Source organism: Pholis gunnellus, assembly GCF_910591455.1.
Source record: "Pholis gunnellus genome assembly, chromosome: 7".
Taxonomy (NCBI): domain Eukaryota; kingdom Metazoa; phylum Chordata; class Actinopteri; order Perciformes; family Pholidae; genus Pholis; species Pholis gunnellus.
Genome location: NC_136533.1, coordinates 5,767,730 through 5,785,829, shown reverse-complemented (window position 1 = coordinate 5,785,829; position 18,100 = coordinate 5,767,730). Strand labels below are relative to the sequence as shown.

The 18,100-nt window shown below is 42.1% G+C and overlaps 1 protein-coding gene across 1 annotated transcript in view; it reads left to right on the top strand.

Annotated features, from left to right (window-relative positions):
* Window positions 1–285: 285 nt before the first annotated feature.
* Window positions 286–18,100, top strand: part of cspg4 (chondroitin sulfate proteoglycan 4) — a gene marked incomplete at its 5' end in the record, with an annotated part of 67,002 nt that continues 49,187 nt past the window's right edge. The window contains one exon of the mRNA XM_079162447.1: window positions 286–361. Within this exon, the coding sequence (XP_079018573.1) occupies window positions 286–361 (76 nt within the window). The remainder of the gene's footprint in view (window positions 362–18,100) is intronic.

Genomic DNA, 18,100 nt, shown 5'->3' with positions numbered 1-18,100 from the left:
ATGTGTGTCCTAACGGGTCTTGTGAATGTGAACGTGTAACTGCAGGGACAGGAGGGAGAGGCAGGATATGATTTTTCGGTCCTTGAAGATGTGTGTGTATAAGTGTGCTGGAGAGAGGGGTGGGTTGAAAGAGGGCGTCCCTCTCATGGTCCCTCCCCAGCCCTGCCCCTTCACATGGAGGAGTATCCTGCAGCAGGTCCCAAAACTGGAAACTCATTCAGTCCCTTCTGAATGGAGTGTCTTTAACGTGAGAGTGGAGGACTTAAAACTTTTCAGCACGAAAATATGAGAGCCACGCATTCGGTCCTGGTTGGTGCCTTCCTGGCCCTGCTGCTCTGCCTTCCCAGTCCAGGTCATGGAGGTAAGTGCCACTGCAAATCCCTCTGTTAGTGTCCTGTTACCCCCCCTTCTCACTTTCTCCCCTCTGTCAGAAATACACGGGGGGGAGATCAGACCGCTGTCCCTGTCTGACGCTTCCCCAATGCATAAATCAAAGCATGACAAGTTGATGAGATAATGCCTCAAACTTAAAGTACAAGAAACTTCAACCTTAACCTGCAGCAAGATTGCATGAAGCAAAAAGTTTGAGTAAACTCTAGTCTACATTTCTTTTCTTTACTTTTTTGTTGTCCACTCTCACGGCCCTCTTGCCATCTATTGCTCAGCAGTGAAACCTTCCTTTTCTTGGATGAAACTCAATACATGAGGGGGAAAGATGTGCCAAGGGTCTGACCCTGGTCCAAGGTCTGAGACAACATCTGTCAATTTTTTTTATCGTTGCCTTTCAGTCTGTGCCCAAGTGTGTGAGAGCATTTACCTTTAGAATGTTTGCATTGAAATTGTTTTGCCAAAAGGCAGGAGGTAGTGAAGATGAAGCCCTCTGTGGATACAGTTGGAGGTGAGCTGAGGTTCCTCTGCCGGCAGCAATGAATGGCTCTTTCAGAGAAGTGCACAGTGGCAGGCAGAGCTGCTCCTTATCCACCCAGAGAGGAGAGATGAAAGTGTGGCGGGGTGGGGTGGGGTGGGGGTGGGGGGGCTAGTAAGGGAGTGAGAGAGGTAGTGTGCGCTTTGGGGAGGGGGATGCATGGAGGCCAAGGCCCGTACAATGGCCCCATAGTGCATTAGTAAAGTCAGCTACAGATGTACTTTTCTCAGATATGATGCAGCAGTTCTTCTTCTTATTCATCCTGAGTACAGTTCGAGTGGGACTTGCAGTGTTTGGGGCGAGGCAAAACCAGTAAGAGTATGGGAAGTTGAAACAGTGTATCCAAACAACTTAACCAACTCACCTCGGTGCATAATTGTACATATGGCGAGTTGGCAGGATCAGCCTTGGACTTAGAGCAGCTGTTGAGCCCATTGTCTTCCGCCGGCTGTCAGATCTTCAAACTCTCACTGCAAATTCCACTCCAATTAAGTCCGGGCAAACCTCTCCATGAGTGTCTTATTGGCAGACAAAGTGAAAAAGTGTCTCTTGATAATTTGAACGGGGGAGTACTGCTTTGTCTCAGTGGCACAGAATCAAAGCTCAGCTGGGGAACTGGATTGAAATCGTCTGCACTGTGATCTGTTCACTATAAGCACGAAACGAGTCATCTACCCTTCTGTTTGCTCATTTATAGATAAACCCCACTGACTAGCGTGGTGGCGACACCTCCGCTAAGGACTTAGCTGTGCACTGAGCAATCCGACTGCTGTCTGAGTGGGGTCACATAGCAATTGCTGACGAATCACAGAAACCTTTTTGCATATCAGTGTGCAGTATCTTAATGTAGATATAGACCCTTTTCCAGCCTACATCATCAAAAATATGGGTGCGCATCTCATGTGAGTAAGCAAGCGTTAAACATTAAATTAAAACTGTTAACAGCATCAAAATGGTTGTCCAGTGTTGTTCGGTGGGTTGTTCGGTGGTCAGAATTGATATTCTAACACTAGACTCAAGTTCTCCAGAATTCTGACAGAATCATGATCGTTTCAGTGCAACCAGTGTTTCATTTTAACAAGTGATCGTTTTAACTGGTGACTTTCAGCTGATTGCTCGTAGTAACTTACATAAATGGTTGGCATAGATTGCAAACACAAAATATAAATATGTGTTTAAAATTGATAAAAGGCTTTTACGAGGACACCCAACCTGCTAACATCGGCCATCACTACGAGAAACCACAGAAACGTTTGTGTGAAGCTATGTTTAGAATACGAGTGACAAAAGCAGCAAAACGGCCATTTACGTTTGTTGGCAAGTTGCCGTTAAAGTTTTGCTCAAGTATCTCATTAACGTAGTTATGTCATTAAATAGCACTCCCATCATGCAGCAGCAAGTGTCGGGCGTCAGTTTGTAGCTTCATGTTTCTGGCTCAAATGACTTGAAGACCGTTGCTGCGTCGCTTGTAGTGTCACTCGTGGAACCGAAACACCGGGAGCGTCTATGGCAACAAAGATATTTAACGTGTTGACTACCTCTGGACTGAAGACATGAATAAAATATATGCGTGTGTAGTACGCATTTAAACACTCACTGTTTGTATCATGGTAGTTGATGTTGGTAATTGTAAGCATGTAGCGACATGGTTCTCAATTAAACACATGTATATATCTGGCCACTAAATATTGGGCCACTTGCTAATGTATTCTACCAACTCACAAACAGCACACACATCTGGAAAGTCAGTTTGTTTAGGTTGCAATCGCAACCTTTGCGGGTTAATGCCCTTGCATAGATTGACATATTAAATTCCAAACTGTAAAAGGATCTATACATACATACATACAATATTTAGCGTTATAGTTAGAGCTTCTAATCAAAACGATGGTTGAATAAAACAGGAAAACTGTACAAGGGAACAATTTCTCCTCATCTAATAATTAGCTGGCACAATCTGCCTCAGTGTGAACAGTACTCATCCACTGACCCTGGAGAGCTAATTGCTAATGTTGACCAGATGTACAGAGTCACTGATTAGATTTTTTGCCCCCGAGCGCTCATCAAAATTCCTGCCACAAGCTGCTGGGGGACTCTTCCACCCTCGACGTAGAAGGCTTACATTTCCTCCCCGTGTTTACATCTTCAGATGTCCCGGGCCACGCCCCACATGACGTCCAGACGCCGGGGCATTCTTTGCGTCTTTGGCACCTTTCTTTACAGAGGCACTGCACAGTAGTTCTCTAAATGTCTGCGTGGACCCACTCTTACTATATTTCTAGGAGCAGAGGAGGTTTGAGTCAAATCATGAACACGGCCAGCCTTCCCCTTTATAACATTTTCCATGAGTTTTTTTCAGCGATGATTCCTACCACTCTCCAACAGTCTTATGCCATCGTGTTTCTTCCGCCCACATAACAGCCTCGTGAACAATTATGATGCAGTGCGATGCAGGAGCTCACCAAATCAATTCTATAATTCACCCTGCATGTAGAATATATGAATAAAATGTGCGGTTACGTGTTTGGAATGCTGGAAGACCTGCATGTTTGACCCTTTGGTGATGTCATGACCCTCAATTTAACATTGCACCTGTGTTTGATGACACCATCTTTCACCTACCCAAGCTTACAGCATACCTGCCTATAGTGAATATAGAATTTAAAAGAGACGGGTCTTTTTGGCATTGATAGTAAACGACTAGTGTGGTTCTGTATTCAGTGGTCAAGGGAGATCAAGCGATGCTCACTTTATCATGGCTCTATCTGAGATTGGACCTGACATGTGCCTGTAAAGAGTCTTTAAAACAGCCTGCAGCTCTGTGTCTCTTCAGTGACGCTGCACTTTAACCGCCACTTTACCAAGGTTTGGAAAAAATTGGCAGGGCAGTTATTTTCAGACCATGAATTGCTCTCTAGTGCTTACATGTTGTTTGATTGTCCTGGTAATAGAGGGGGTTTTTTTGTTGATAGACTTACAAAGTTTGAAGATGTTTTATTTGTTAGAAAGTTGTGCGCTGCTATGGAAGCCACATCCACCACCACTCCCCTCCGTTGGTCAAACAGTGTGCAAAGCTAATGACTTCTTTCTTACCCCATTGCCAGCCTTTCCAAAAAGTCTCCCGTTTGTTCTTTTGTTTTGTCTTGTGTTACTTCATGAAAACCCATTTATAACATATTGACGTTTTCTGAAACACAAATATCACCAGACAGCTGAAGAGACAGACAAACAGACGGAATGGAGAGAAAACAAAACTCATGTCCAACTCTGTTGGCAGACGTACTGATGTGAAAATGCTTCTAGATAACACTGTAAGAGCATCGATTGAATCTTCACATACCTAACTGCGGATGCTTGTCTCGAATTGCTCAAATAACATATAGTAAGACAACAAAATCTACTACAAACACTGTGTAATGGTTTATGCATATTTGTGAGTGCTTTTGAGACATCTTGCTCCCGAATGTGTTTGCATTTTCAATTGCTAAGCTTAACGAGGGGATTTGCATCCCAAGACTGCACATGAGCCCGCTATCTCCCCTGGAGTATAATGTCACTATGGTAACAAGAAAAAATAAATATGGACATTTTCCTGGGCTTTGTGAAATGTCTGTATGCAAGGCCTCCATGTGTTCCTCAAGAGCTGGCAGGGAAAATGGTGTGACCACAAGTGTCTGCACAGAGGATTAATAAGTCCAATATTTGCATTGGGAAATTGATGAGATTAGTGTTTTGCTGGTCGTGCTGGTCCCACAGACACACTTTGTGACCCTCCCCTCACCTCTTAGTTTAAACACAACGCAATGTTGGGACAGAATAAAAATGGGGCGTTTGCAGTCAATCCAAACAAGAAAACCTGTGTTTATAAATGCAGAGCAGAATGTGCAGTCTCTTGCCTGTTTTCTTTCTTGGATGGATCCCTCAAAATGTGACTGAATGTCCGAAAAAGAAGCAGCTTTCTGAAAAATGTCTAATGAGAGAGTTTCACTTCCTCATTGTCAGAGTTTTGGTTAATTTTGTAAAAAGAAAAATGTAAAGAGGTAAAATAAAACACTCAAGTATGGTTTACATTTTTTATTTTGTATTACCTTGTCATTTGCAAGAGCCTTCATCAATTCAAGTTTTTTTGTAAAAATGTTTGCTTCCATAACATTGCTGTCGTCGGAACGGCGTTATCAGCTGTAACCACCGTATGAGTGCAGTGCAGAGCAGCGGCCAGTAGCTAGCCAGTGGGGCATACAAACAGGGACTCACATGCACTCACACGCACACACAGCAGAACCGGCTACGTAAACAAAGCACAGAAAAGCTCGGATTACAACACACACAGACGGAGAACGACTTTATTCTCTGCCAACACGTTCTCATCCAAACTCGTCACATACTGACACTTGGTCAGACCCCTTTGGCGTAACTTTCTAACACTCTGGGTAGACTACAAGCTGTGATCTCCGCTGCTGAGAAGTGAAGCCGAAAGCAAGTACCAGTGACATGTGAGTGCCATACCAAGTCGCTAGCTGCCAACTGTCTGCTCTGCGTCACTTCGGAAAGTCCTGTGTTCGTTTGACCCAAAAATGAGAACGGGCCGTCTCATCTCATCTTAACAGAGCACATAGTTGTTTGCTGCTAAATGAATGTTCTGAATGTCGTATAGAGAACCTTTAAAAGATAATCAACTCTGGTTGCTCTGCTGCAGAACATGTGAATTCCTTCTAAAACTTCAGTGCAGTATTGGATCCTTCCTGTAGGCTGGAAGACATCCTGCTCATTTACACTCTCGTCCTTTTGGCTGCATGAAAATGAGACTTTTTCTGAGCATGGAAGACGATCAATATTGATACCATTTCTAATATGATATAACCTCCCTCATTTCTGCCAGCCTGATGTTTTATCCTGCCACCTTCAAAGAGAAAGTTTCAGTGAGTCATAGTTTATTAACAATTTTTTGGGATATTCTGGCCCGAGGCAAACATCATTGCGAGAATCCAAAGTTAGCTGTATGAGCAACCTGCTTCACCCCGCTCCTTTGCCCTCAATAGCTTCCTCTTGTAACTACAGGTAGGATTTTATATATGAACTACAGCAACAGCGTAGGCAGCTAGTCTGCCCGGTGATTACAGTGTCGGCCCCATAATGGACATGAGACAGGTTTGACTCCTGTAACATCAATAACTCCTGTCACGACACTGAACCATTGCTGCTCTTTCACAGTGGGCTGCTGTGGTCAGATAAGCATTGAAGCTAAAAGCCAGTAATGGGAAATGCATAAGATTGTCTAAGAAAAGCCAGAGTTGAAGACAATTTCATCATTTATTTCACTAAATAGCGGAACTACAGGATAATTTCAGTTCATTACAACTTCTTATTTTTATAGTTCTTGCCGTCACTTGTACTATGACTCACCAAAGTAACTGCTAATATCTTAAAACACAGTTACATCCAAAGCAGGGCGAAAAGAGTCAATAGTCCAACAATCAGACAGGGCCAATATTTTAGCCACATTCTCAGATCACTTTATTTTGAGGTAAAACTGAAAGTGAACTAACCCAAAATGCACATGAGTATAATTTGTAAGTGTGATGGATGTTTACAACTGTTTGGATAACTTTAATCCTTATCCGGTATTTCCGGTACTTCTCAATATCTTTGGCTAACCTCCGGGCGAGGCTAGATAAGCCCCACACTCTCAGGACACTCGCTTTAAATGTTATCAGGCGATTCATCAGTGTTGAACAACCCTATAGATATGGGTTAGAAGGGACCTGCTTCACCTACTAGTAGGTTCAGAAGGCTGTTACAGATATCATCTTTTTACATGTTCGATCACCAATGCGATTACAAGACGACCACGCTGACCATAGTAGCGGCCATAGTAATTAGGACAAGAGCAAGAGCGCCGACGTCCACATGGGAAGGCATTTGGGGATAAAGAATGGGTCAAACAAACAAACCTAAGAGACTGCTGTTCTGTGAAAACCATAAGTCAACATTTGCCGTACTTTTCTTAGGTAGTTTGATAACGCCAAGTTACGTAAGTGACCTACCAGCGTACTTATTTGAACCCAAACCACAATGTGCCTCTAAAACACGCTATAACAACTGTTTTATTACATAGATTACAGGATTCAAATACTAGGTATAGAGAAGTGGGGGGGTCAATCGGAGCCCACAAGCACATTTTTACCCCAAGGCCCCATAGTTGGTTAATGTGGCCCTGTCTAAGGTTTTTTTTTAAAGCCAGTTTGATCATCTGACAGCTCATGTTTTCCCCTTTTTAAGCGTGCCAGATCAAAGCAGATGATTTGAAGAGTCTTATGGTATAATTACTGACAGGATAATGACCAAAACTACTAAATTAAGTTGTTATAAATCAGAACAACCCTTTATAGCAGCAAAAACATGTGATGAAGCTGTCAAGATGTACTTCACAAGGCTGCAGATGTGCCAGATGCACAACCCTTCCAAAATAGGAGCGAAAGATCTACGTTCCTTTCCAGATGCATCACTGCCATTGTTGTGACCTCCGTCACTTCAAATGCACATATCATAACTCAGTTTATTCTCATGGTGAGGCAAGAACAGTAAAATACATGTCCCTTGACTAGAAGACTCTATAGTCCCCTGGCAGATGATCTTTCCCACATTGCTCTCTTTGAGGTTGCTGGCTGTCAACGGCAGGCTGCTCGGATTATATTTTCAGGCCATGATCTGCTTAGAGCGGACAGACAGCCCACACACAGACCTCATTTAGCCCTGGGTGTGTACACAAAAGAGTTTCTGTATACAAACACAGGCCCAGATTCTCTCCTTAGGTGGAAGGTCAAAAGCCATCTCATGGGGTGCTCCCATGTTGTCTTAACCCCTACCACGTCAATCAGATAAGTCGGTGGAAGGGGGTTTTGCTACCATTAACTAATGAATGTTCTACACCCAGATTTCAGGTCTGTAAGTGGCAATTTAGGGTTTAAAATTGTTGTTAAACTGTTTTCGCATTGTCGTCATGCAATGTTAAGGGAATTCTCTGACCTACAGCAGCAGCAGACTGGGGCTGGAGCGAAGGAGGAAAATAGTGACATTAACATTAAGTTTCACATATGTTAATACTTGGAGTTTTACAGTTATAGGCCTTGGGGCCAGCCAGGATTTTTCATATTTAAATATTTTGTGCTGGCCCACTTAACAGGATAATAATGATACGTTTAACAGCTGTATTTTTCTTTATCAGAGTGTGGAGATCATACTTCTAACTAAAATACCCAAATAACTTTGTAATCGCACACCATCTACACAACATTAATATGATTAAGAGTTTACAGGCATACTAGCTGCTGTGTTAGGCTGTACTTAAGCACAGCAGTGCTTTTTAGCTAAAGGTTAACTTGAATATGCTAACATGCTTGCAGTGGCAATAGGTTACTAACATGCATATGCTTAGCAGGTGTGATGTTTGTAATCTTTTCCACCTTAGTTTAGCGGGCTAGCATGCTAACATTATTATGAGTTGGCACTACATATAAAGTACGGTTGGACACAGTGGACACAGCAAAAGTGCTTGGGACAAAGTCCTATTAAATGTGTGTCCTTGGCCAAACGCTTGACATACTCGGAAATCTTGAAAGTAGATTAGATTTGGTTCATGATGTCCGAGGATATTGGGTCTTTGCAGCTGCAGGCAAAAGGATATGGATGAATGGAAGAATGAGATTAATGTCAATTACTGAACATAACAAACAGTAAACAGGGTAATAACAGTACTGCAAAAGATGAAAGAAAGAAACAAATCAGATGCACCATCATGCACATTAGGATGCCTGTAGGATAACAATAGGGCCACGACCTGAAGTGGAGCATTTAAAATCAAAGTGTTGTGACGCTAAGAAAGACGGTCTTATATTCTTCCCCCACTGCTGCAGCTGAACTCTGAGTGTTTATTTTTGATAAGAGCTGTTGGGGAGTTTTGTGCCCAAAATGAAAACTCCACACAAAATTATCATCACTGCAGAACTGCCAACTTTTCAATAAAAAGGAATTATGCATGACCAGATGTCTTGATAAGAGTGGCCTTTTTTCTTCTTCTTTTTTGTGAACAGTCAGTTTTATCATGTTTGGTTGAATAGAAGGGAATCAGTTCTATTCTGGCTGCCATTGTTTCTCTTATCCATTGGAAAATAAATTAAAAAGATGAATGAATTCTTCTTACCCCAAAGGGCTGTTATGGAATTACTGATTTCAAAATCAACCCTCAAGATCTTCCCTTCTGTCTATTGTGAATGTTATCAACTCATGATATCAACAGATTGTGTTATCGTACATCATCATATGATATACATTAATGCGTAAATCCGATTACAGGAACAATGCTTGCTTTGTTGAACACTCTGCATCGCATGTAACTCACATGGCCTGATCAGTGGAATCAGACCGATGTGGCCAATGCGGTAAGGGAAGGCTGCTCAGGCACTGGAAAAGCAGCGTGAATCATGGGAAATATTTCCAGTGTTGGGCTGACTCATCTGAGACGAATTAGGAAAACCCTGAGCTTTCCACTCCAACATCTGGAGTCGGCTTGGTCAGTTTGTAGCGAGCCAAAACTGGAGGCTTTAATCAAATTGTCCCTCCGCTTCTCTTTTCCTAATATAGACAAAACAACTGCGGTGAAAGAATGTGAGTGCGCCACAATTAACTAAGTTCTGTAGAATGCGGAGTGTTAGATCTGAAGTAGCTCTTGAAACAGGCACTGAGAGACCGGTTTGTTATCAGATGTGTTGCTCGCAGCAACCCTAAAACCTCCAGGGAACTTCTTTTTTCGTGAGTTCTATAAACAGTAAGCAACACACACAGTAGTGTCTCAAATGCATCAAATACAAAATGGAACTGAATGATTTTAAATTGTAAGACGTCTCGAATATTCATGCAATGTATATTGTGTTTCACATGTGTTGAGTTCCATTCTACATAGCACTATCCCTCAGAAAGGTCCAGCAGGGACAGGAGCTCTCACATGAATATGAGTCACTATTTTAAATATAGAGAAATCCACTGAGAGTGCGAGGACTCCCTCCAGCCCTGAGGGTGCATGACTCATAAGCACATGGCCGCTGTGGTTAATCATAAGACATCTGACTCCAAACTAATAGTTTTTTGTGCGTCTAATTAGTTCTCGACTCTGAGATGTTATTAGCCTTTGCTCCAAGACCAGATGATTGAGCTTTGTCCTCAAGCGGCTGCGATCTCATGAGAGAAATGAAATATTTTTTACATAGTGCGTTTGGTCAGGGACAAAGTTCTGACACTAACAAAGTTTACAGATTCTGGCACCTGAAACCTGATAGTTAACTTCATCAAGCATGTGACTTAATTGTCTTATCATAAACATTCATATACCGACACAAAGTAATGCACTGTAATTCGTAGCCTATATATCCCACAAAACTAATTTCTATTTATTCCATGTAGTCGTGAACAAAGAAGTATAAAGAGCAACAGACGCTGCGTTGGGAGAATGTAATTCCTGGATGGAAATCTGGTTTTACCCACCAATCCACCCTGTTTGTTCGAGTCCTGTGTGTAACCAGAAGTCACAACGTTGATGTATTTGTCCCGTAACTTCCATACTTGCGTAATGTCGCTCCTTAGTTATTTTAGTTTTGTTGCCGAAACCTAGCAAAGATGTTTCCTCTGGAGGCCGAAGTTTATTTAAAAAAAACGTTATGCATGTAACAAGCAGAAATTGACTTGTGTTGCTGGACATTCATGGGAAAACACGGGAAAAATGATTAATAACTTTTGGTAGGATATCATACGAAGCACTGTATGAGGATAAAATGATTTTCAGCTGCATAAAAGTTATTTTGTTTTTATCCAAACAGCTAGTCTCCTGCTCTATCGTTCTCACAACATGGCAGCGGGAGGCTGCATTTACAGTAGCAGTGCCACTTTTCACAGCATGCTGACATGAAGGCAGATCAGTGCCAACTTCCGTCCGGTTGAAGATCTTCATCAGCACTGCCAAGGGAGCATGAAGTGTTCGGAGTAATTTGATGCCAGACGGCCTCATTGCAGGCAGGGTTCAGACAGAATCAAGGGCGCTGTGGGGTGGCACCAGGCCTGGGATCGCCCAGATGACAGTCTGGAGGAGCTTGCGCCAGATAAATATAGCTGGACGGGAGAACCAACAAAAGAGCATGTTGCTTCACATGGGATTGACGAAAGAGGAAAGGGGGAGGAAAGCGGATCCAGGGTGGGGCTGTGTGTGTGTGTGTGTGTGTGTGTATGTGTGTGTGTGTGTGTGTGTGTGTGTGTGTGTGAGGGTGTGTATTCTGTATGTGCTGTGGTTAACACAAGTCCTAGTGTTAGGGAGCCCGAGCAAATGTCGTCATTCCCCTGGTTATGCAGGCTTAAAATAACTGGGGGAAATGATGTGTCACATGAAGTTTGGTTTGACTGTAGCATGAAGCGGAGGACAGCTGCACAGTGGAGCTGAAGCACACGTCACTGGTCTGCCCGGCCAGACAACCAAGCTCCTTGTGCAATCATGTGTTGAATGTTTCACACACTTGTGGCAAAACAGATGCGAAAAAGTTCTGCGTAGTTTTATGGAATATTGTGAAGTGAGCAAAGACTCAGATTATGTGTTGTGGGCGTCAGTTATATGATAATGAAGTTCTTCCTTCACATCACAAATGTAGGTTGTGAATATGTTCAGGCGTGTAGAATAGTTGCAGTTATAATAATAAGTTATATTGAGGTGTACGAGTAGACATTGATTGAATAATTAGACATTTTGGGAAATGGGCGTATTAGCTTTCTTGATCTAGATTGGCAGACTGATAACCACTCTCATGTCTGTATGATAAATATGATGCTAAAGCTAATGTAGCAGGCAGTTAGCTTAGCTTAGCACAAACACTGGGAACTGCCCGAAAGGAATCACAATTATCCGACCCGCACCTATTTCCCAAAACCACTGCTGTAGAGAAAAAAGGAGAAAATAGGCCTGTATTGGCTTTAAACAATCTCATGTTGATGCGCTGTGAACACAGTGATTTGAAAATCCATTTGTACGTAATATATGACATTATATCAATCAAACAATGAATGTTTTTTATCCTGAAGGAGACCAACACAGTCTCAGCATAAGAAGTGTCGCTCTCCATTCCTTCCATCATTAATAACGTAATTCTTCCCTGTTGAAAAAAAAGTTAAATTGGCCCCTTGCACAAATTTGCATTTCCAGACAAAATTCATATTTCATGAAATTTGTAGAGACCCTGCTCAAAAATGATTACATGCACAACTAAACAAACGGAGGGCGTACGCTATCTTGTAGAAGAGAAAAACAAATATTGTGAGAAATGGGAACAAAAGATCCGGGATCTTTGAGCAACTAACAACAGCAGCTGAAGTCAACAAATGATCGGCCAAACCAGAAGAAATGCAGATGAGTGCACACTGAGAACAACCAGTAATTTTGTGACCAACTATGCAATCTGATGCATCGTATTGTGCCAGACTGGGTCATGGGAATAGACCCTAGGGAATGCAAAGATACGCAGTAGGGAAGTTGACCACGCGTGACCCCGGAGCATCCGGTCACTCCTTAGCCCAAAATGCATTCCCAAGATTCTCTTTCTCTCGTTTTCTGTGGTCCTCTGAAGTGGGTGGTGGGAGCTACACCTTGGAGACACAAATACAAAACGTCCATTTCTTCTTTTAAAGCAAACCAGTGACACATGTGGCCTGTTCAGTTATTCCAATCTAACAGAAATGCTGTCCGACCCATGTTTAGTACAGTAGCCACCAGAGGCTGTGTAGCTAATTTGCAGCGTGAGAGAGCATTTTGCAACACATAAGAATACCAATAACCTTTGGGTGGCAATTAGCATAGGTCCAGCCTAAGGAAAAGAAAAATTGGACTTGCTTTTTTCTGGCTGCTTGATTCTCTAATGCACATTAATTTATTAGAGCATGCTCCTGGTGTTTCTTTGCCCTCTTTCCATTATTCACATAAACTACTCTTATAGGTGTGTGGGAAGGAAAAACTGGTAAAGTAAAAACTAAATGTGTTATATATCCGGAAGGCCATTTAGTTAAAGTTTATTTAAGGGAAAGTCTGGTGCATGGCATTCAGTCTAAATACTTTAAAATGGTTCCGATCCCTCTGGTGTTGAACTAACAACACATTCTCACTCCCAACTTGTCAAATATCTCTGCTTGGTCAGTGGCCCTACGCTTCAGACTATAACTCTGGGTACCCCTCTGGCGCAAGTTTGGGACGTGTCTGGGACAGTGAGTCAGTTTCCCCTCATTACATGCAGTTTCTTTACAGAATAAACTTCTGTGTTCTCAGGAGCAAGCCAGTAAATCCAGAGGCTATAATCCTTTATTGAATATATCGACTAATAAGCCTGAGTACAGTCTCAAATGGGAGATCTAAGTTAAGATGAGAGACTTTTAATCAGGCTTATATTATGACTCACTTGAGACATTATGGATGGGGAAGTAATTTTAAGGACGGTGGGTCTGAAGCTTTACACACACCAGCCTCTACTCTACTGTAGCGGACAGTGGAAGAGAGGTCAGCAGTTTAAAATAGAACCATCTGATGCCTGGAAAGTGTGGTCCACACTTTAACATAAATCAGATTTTATTGTCATCTAAAATAGTTTTACAGCCTTGACAAACTTTCTCTCAACAAAATGTATGTTTTGCAAGCAGACATCAAATCAGATAGTGTGTTGAGGGGCGGGTGGGTCAGGGGTTAAATAAGGTTTCATACAATCAATCAATAAGAGAAATATGAAAAGTTTAAATAATGATAAAAGCACCATTAGGTTTCCCTATCTCTGCACGAGTAAATCATTTATAAATGTGTGTATCTTGGTGGAAGTCTTAACAGAAACTCTCACAGCAGCTGTTGTTGCAGAGAGATTCTACTGTCATCCGACAGGCAGCTACTTGTGAGCACAAATATTTTCCTGGCAACCGAAAGTGGAATAAACTGGGTTCACTGCCTTGCCAAACTGTGGATTTCATTTCCAGGCATAAGTAGAACATGGTTGTCAAAAGTAGAAAAGACTGCCATGTTATCTCAAAGGTTGTATGTGCTGTATTTCTGCTTCCCTGGTGCATTTACATGACAAGTAAAAAAACACAGGGGTTGCAATTATTTATTATTATTATCCTGGTAATTGAAAGTCAACATCTGAAGCCAGTAAAATGAATCAGCTTGATAACAATGATTGAAATTGCACACAATCAAGAATACGCCCGAATAACAGATCTTTGATTAGGTTAATCATGGACGTCCTTATTAGAAGCTGCATAATCTAAACACAAAGAGGCCCACTTCAGGCTTCCACTTCTGCTTGCAGCCTATGACAAATTACAGTATCTCATAACTCATTTTTTTTAACATACAGCCAACTCCACCTCGCCAAAAACTTCTTCCCAATGTCTTACCAGGAACGCTCGCCTCCAGATAGCACTGCATTAAACCTATAGTGCTGTGCTGTGAGGTAAAGTCCAGGGCATATTCTAGTAGAAAAACATGATTCACTGGTCTCTGGAAATCTGAAAATAGTACATTACTGCCAGAGAATGTTCAGCCGTTACCTGACATCTGTCCTGGTGACTGCAGGCCAGCATTCCTGAGCCCGTTGTTGAGCTGACTGGATACAGTTTGGGAGCTGATGCAGGGAATTAGCTCTCCAGTGCTCACAGTGGAAATTGAATGCAAACAGCTGCATAGAAGTGTCAGTGAAGTTAGTGTTTGGTCTGGCTGAAGAGTCTTTGTTGTACACGACACTTAGCTGCTGTTTCTGAAAAGACAAATGTATTTCTTTTCTTTTTTCCTGGCCATACTGGAAGAACAATTATGGTCCCATTGTAAGAGATGTAGGACAAAATCAACAGTCTTTGTTCTGGGACAAAACATAATTAGGGGTTTCAGAATAAGCTAATATGAAGCTGTAAATTATGTAATTACTAAAGAAGAAAATAATTCGCACAGCAATTTCCTTACATTTTGTACAGCGAATAAAGGCATGAACAAATCACAAGAATGTTCGTTCAAAGCGTACACGGTAGTGTAGCCAAGGGTTATGAGTTGCGCCGACACATACGAGGATTATAAAACAACATGGAGGCTCCGTAAGACGACTGTATGATGTCCTCCCGATCTTGACAAAGGCAGCGCATTTGTCGTTTATTTGTCACGACCCTGGTGCATAAAAGCCTTAACTCTCGAATGAATGATTAATTCCAGAGCAAACCTCCTTGACATCTTTTAAATGCAAGTTATAAACTATTGATGGTGGTCTCCATGTGAACTCACTGCTGACTCCTGAATCGCTTCACGGTGATGTCATTTGGAAACAACTTACTGGCCCCGAAAACAGACTGTCTGTGTAGAGAATTAGGGTAGTTGGATAATATATCCTGTAACAGGCTGTTGTACTGGATTCATGAATGAGGCTGTAACTGTGAGCAGGTGTGTTGTATTACAGATATAATACTCTCCTTCCTGTGAGTCGAGCGCTACAAAAATATATTTAAAAAAAGAAAAGGGCCCCATCGCATTGTTGAGTGAAATGTAGATAAATAATGTTAAACCACTGAAAGTGAGACGTACCAAAGTCTCACATGGTAGGATTTTAGTGAATCACTGTGAACATTTGGAGGACACATTGTGTGAGGAGGATGCTGTGGTGGACCTTTTATTGCCAAATCCAACAGGAGCAGCCCTGCACTGCCTGGCTCCACCCTGCCTCGCCCTTCTGTGTCAGCTCCACTCGTCTCCTCCTCACGCGCCAAGAAAGTCAAAATATATGTGAAAGTATGAATGCAGTGACTTAATTCCATATATAGCCCGATTAATAACTGCGACGTACATGATGAAATATAAAATCAGACAACAAAGACAGCTTTGACAAAGTTTTTGAATTCAGCTACCTCCTTATTTTTCCCTTTGCCTTTTCACCACTTTATTCCAACGTATTTGAAATTATCTTCTTGTGAGGCCTCATCCAATGATATTCCAGTAAACTAAGTCCATGAAGTGTCTGCATAACGAACATTTATCAAAAGTAACAGTCTTTTTTGGGGGCGACTGTCGCTCAGGAGGTAGAGCGGGTCGTCCCTCAATAAGTAGATCGGCGTTTGGATCCCCGGCTCCTCCAGTCCATGTCGATGTGTCCTTGGGCTTAACCACAAATTGCTCCTGAAGTCTGTGCCATCGGTGTGTGATTGGATGCGAATGCTTCGATACTCCTGATGGGCAGGTGGCACCTTGCATGGTAGCCCCTGCCATCATTGTGTGAATGGATGAATGATGTCAGAGGGTTGGAAAGGCGCTATACAAGTCCATTTACCATTTTCAAAACAAACTTCTTTCTTCACTGTAAACAACTTAGTTAGGTTAAGACAACAACACTACATAGTTAGGTTAGATCCTGGTTTGGGAGGAATAAAGAAAATGGCGTTACTTAAGTGCGGAAATTGCATGATAAATAAATTAACGTTGACTCCACATCTCCTTGTCGAAGGGCCGGTGTTTGTTTGACATCCATCTCCCCTCACGCCTGCTTGACTTTTTGCAGTCTTTATACTCAACTATTACTTGAACTACATACGTTTCGATTTCGTCGGATATCTACGAATTATAGTGCATTTATTTGATCTACAAAAGCTGTATGAGAAGAGCCTGATCAAAACTCTGGTCACCTCATTTGACTTGATGGGAGCCTAGCGTGAACCACAGCATCCTGCCGGACTAAGACACTCAACAAATGGACTACTGTCTCTCTCCAGTGTTGCTCGTACCCAAACTGTTGGCTTGGAAGTCACACAGCAAAGAACATTTTTTTAAATGCGTCATTCATGCATTCCATACCGTGCAGTGCAGCGCTGTAGATGCTTTTAATTTCACGGGCCTTATTCTCTGCGAATCAAACGCATCTGTAGAACATCTGAATGCCAGCTGGATGGCATTGGAGGCCTTTGGCAGTATTATCAAGAATCAGTCCAATTCGGAACAGCATTCATTTGTAGTCGGAATATATATGGGCCGCTTCATTTAGCCTGTGGAATTAAATTCCTCAACCTCATTTAAATTCTAATAAACAACTATATATATTCATCACTAAAGGCTACAACTCATTTACATCGGATTCACAGGGCCGGTGTTGTGAATTTTGAACAGCCTCCACATATGCTGTGTTACATATATGTTTCGTTCGGATTGAGAGCTAAAGAAACACACAGGGCTATTACCCCGGAGGTTGCTGTTCATGTCCCGGGTGAAACTATTAATTTATGTCTGTACCTTAAATAAAGTAACAAACGTTTATTTTAAGCCAAACCATGATGTTTTTACTAAAACAAGCCGAGTCGCTTTTTTGCCTAAACATAACAAAAAGTAATTTTGTTTGCATTTTTGTTCTGTTTCAATATACAACGTTAAAACTGCGACCAAAATCCAGGAGCAACCCCTTTGAAACGTAATTGAGAATGCAGTTGAGTTGTATGGGAACGTAATATTGAAGGAGACAGGGTTGTGTCTGTGTATGCTTTCCAGATTTACTCAGTATTTTCACTTGGAAGGATGGCTTATTGTATGTTCCTGACAGCTCTCAGCATGTTGTTAAGTGCTCTGAGCACCAAAGGATTGAAGTTACATGTATATCATTTTCTTGTAAATGGCTAAATTGCTTCAAACTTTCTATAGTTGCATGGCAACAACAGAGAGCATAAAATGTCCATTAACAGTTGTTCAGCCCCGCAGCTAAGAGGGAGGTTTAAATCTCATGGACAAAACAGTACAGCACAATTCACCATCGAGCTGTCTGTCAAAACGCATCTTGTAGTTTTGTGTGTGCTTCAGTTTAACTACAGCTTCTCATTGAACGTGACGGTTGCAGTTAGCGCTGCCACATCAGATAACTGAGGCAGTTAAAAATAAAACACATTATTAAGGTCTTGTGAAGCTGCTGTCGCACAGAGAGTGACGCTATTGGAAACAAGACCAACGCCCTGACAGTGTGCCAAGGCCTTCTGGTGAAATAGCGGATGAGACGCCTGCAGAAGAAGCTCTTTTGCCCAAAATACATCTTTTGCTGCTCACCAGAAAAATCCCCTCCTCCCACTGGGTACACTGCGTACTTTCTCTTTGAGTCT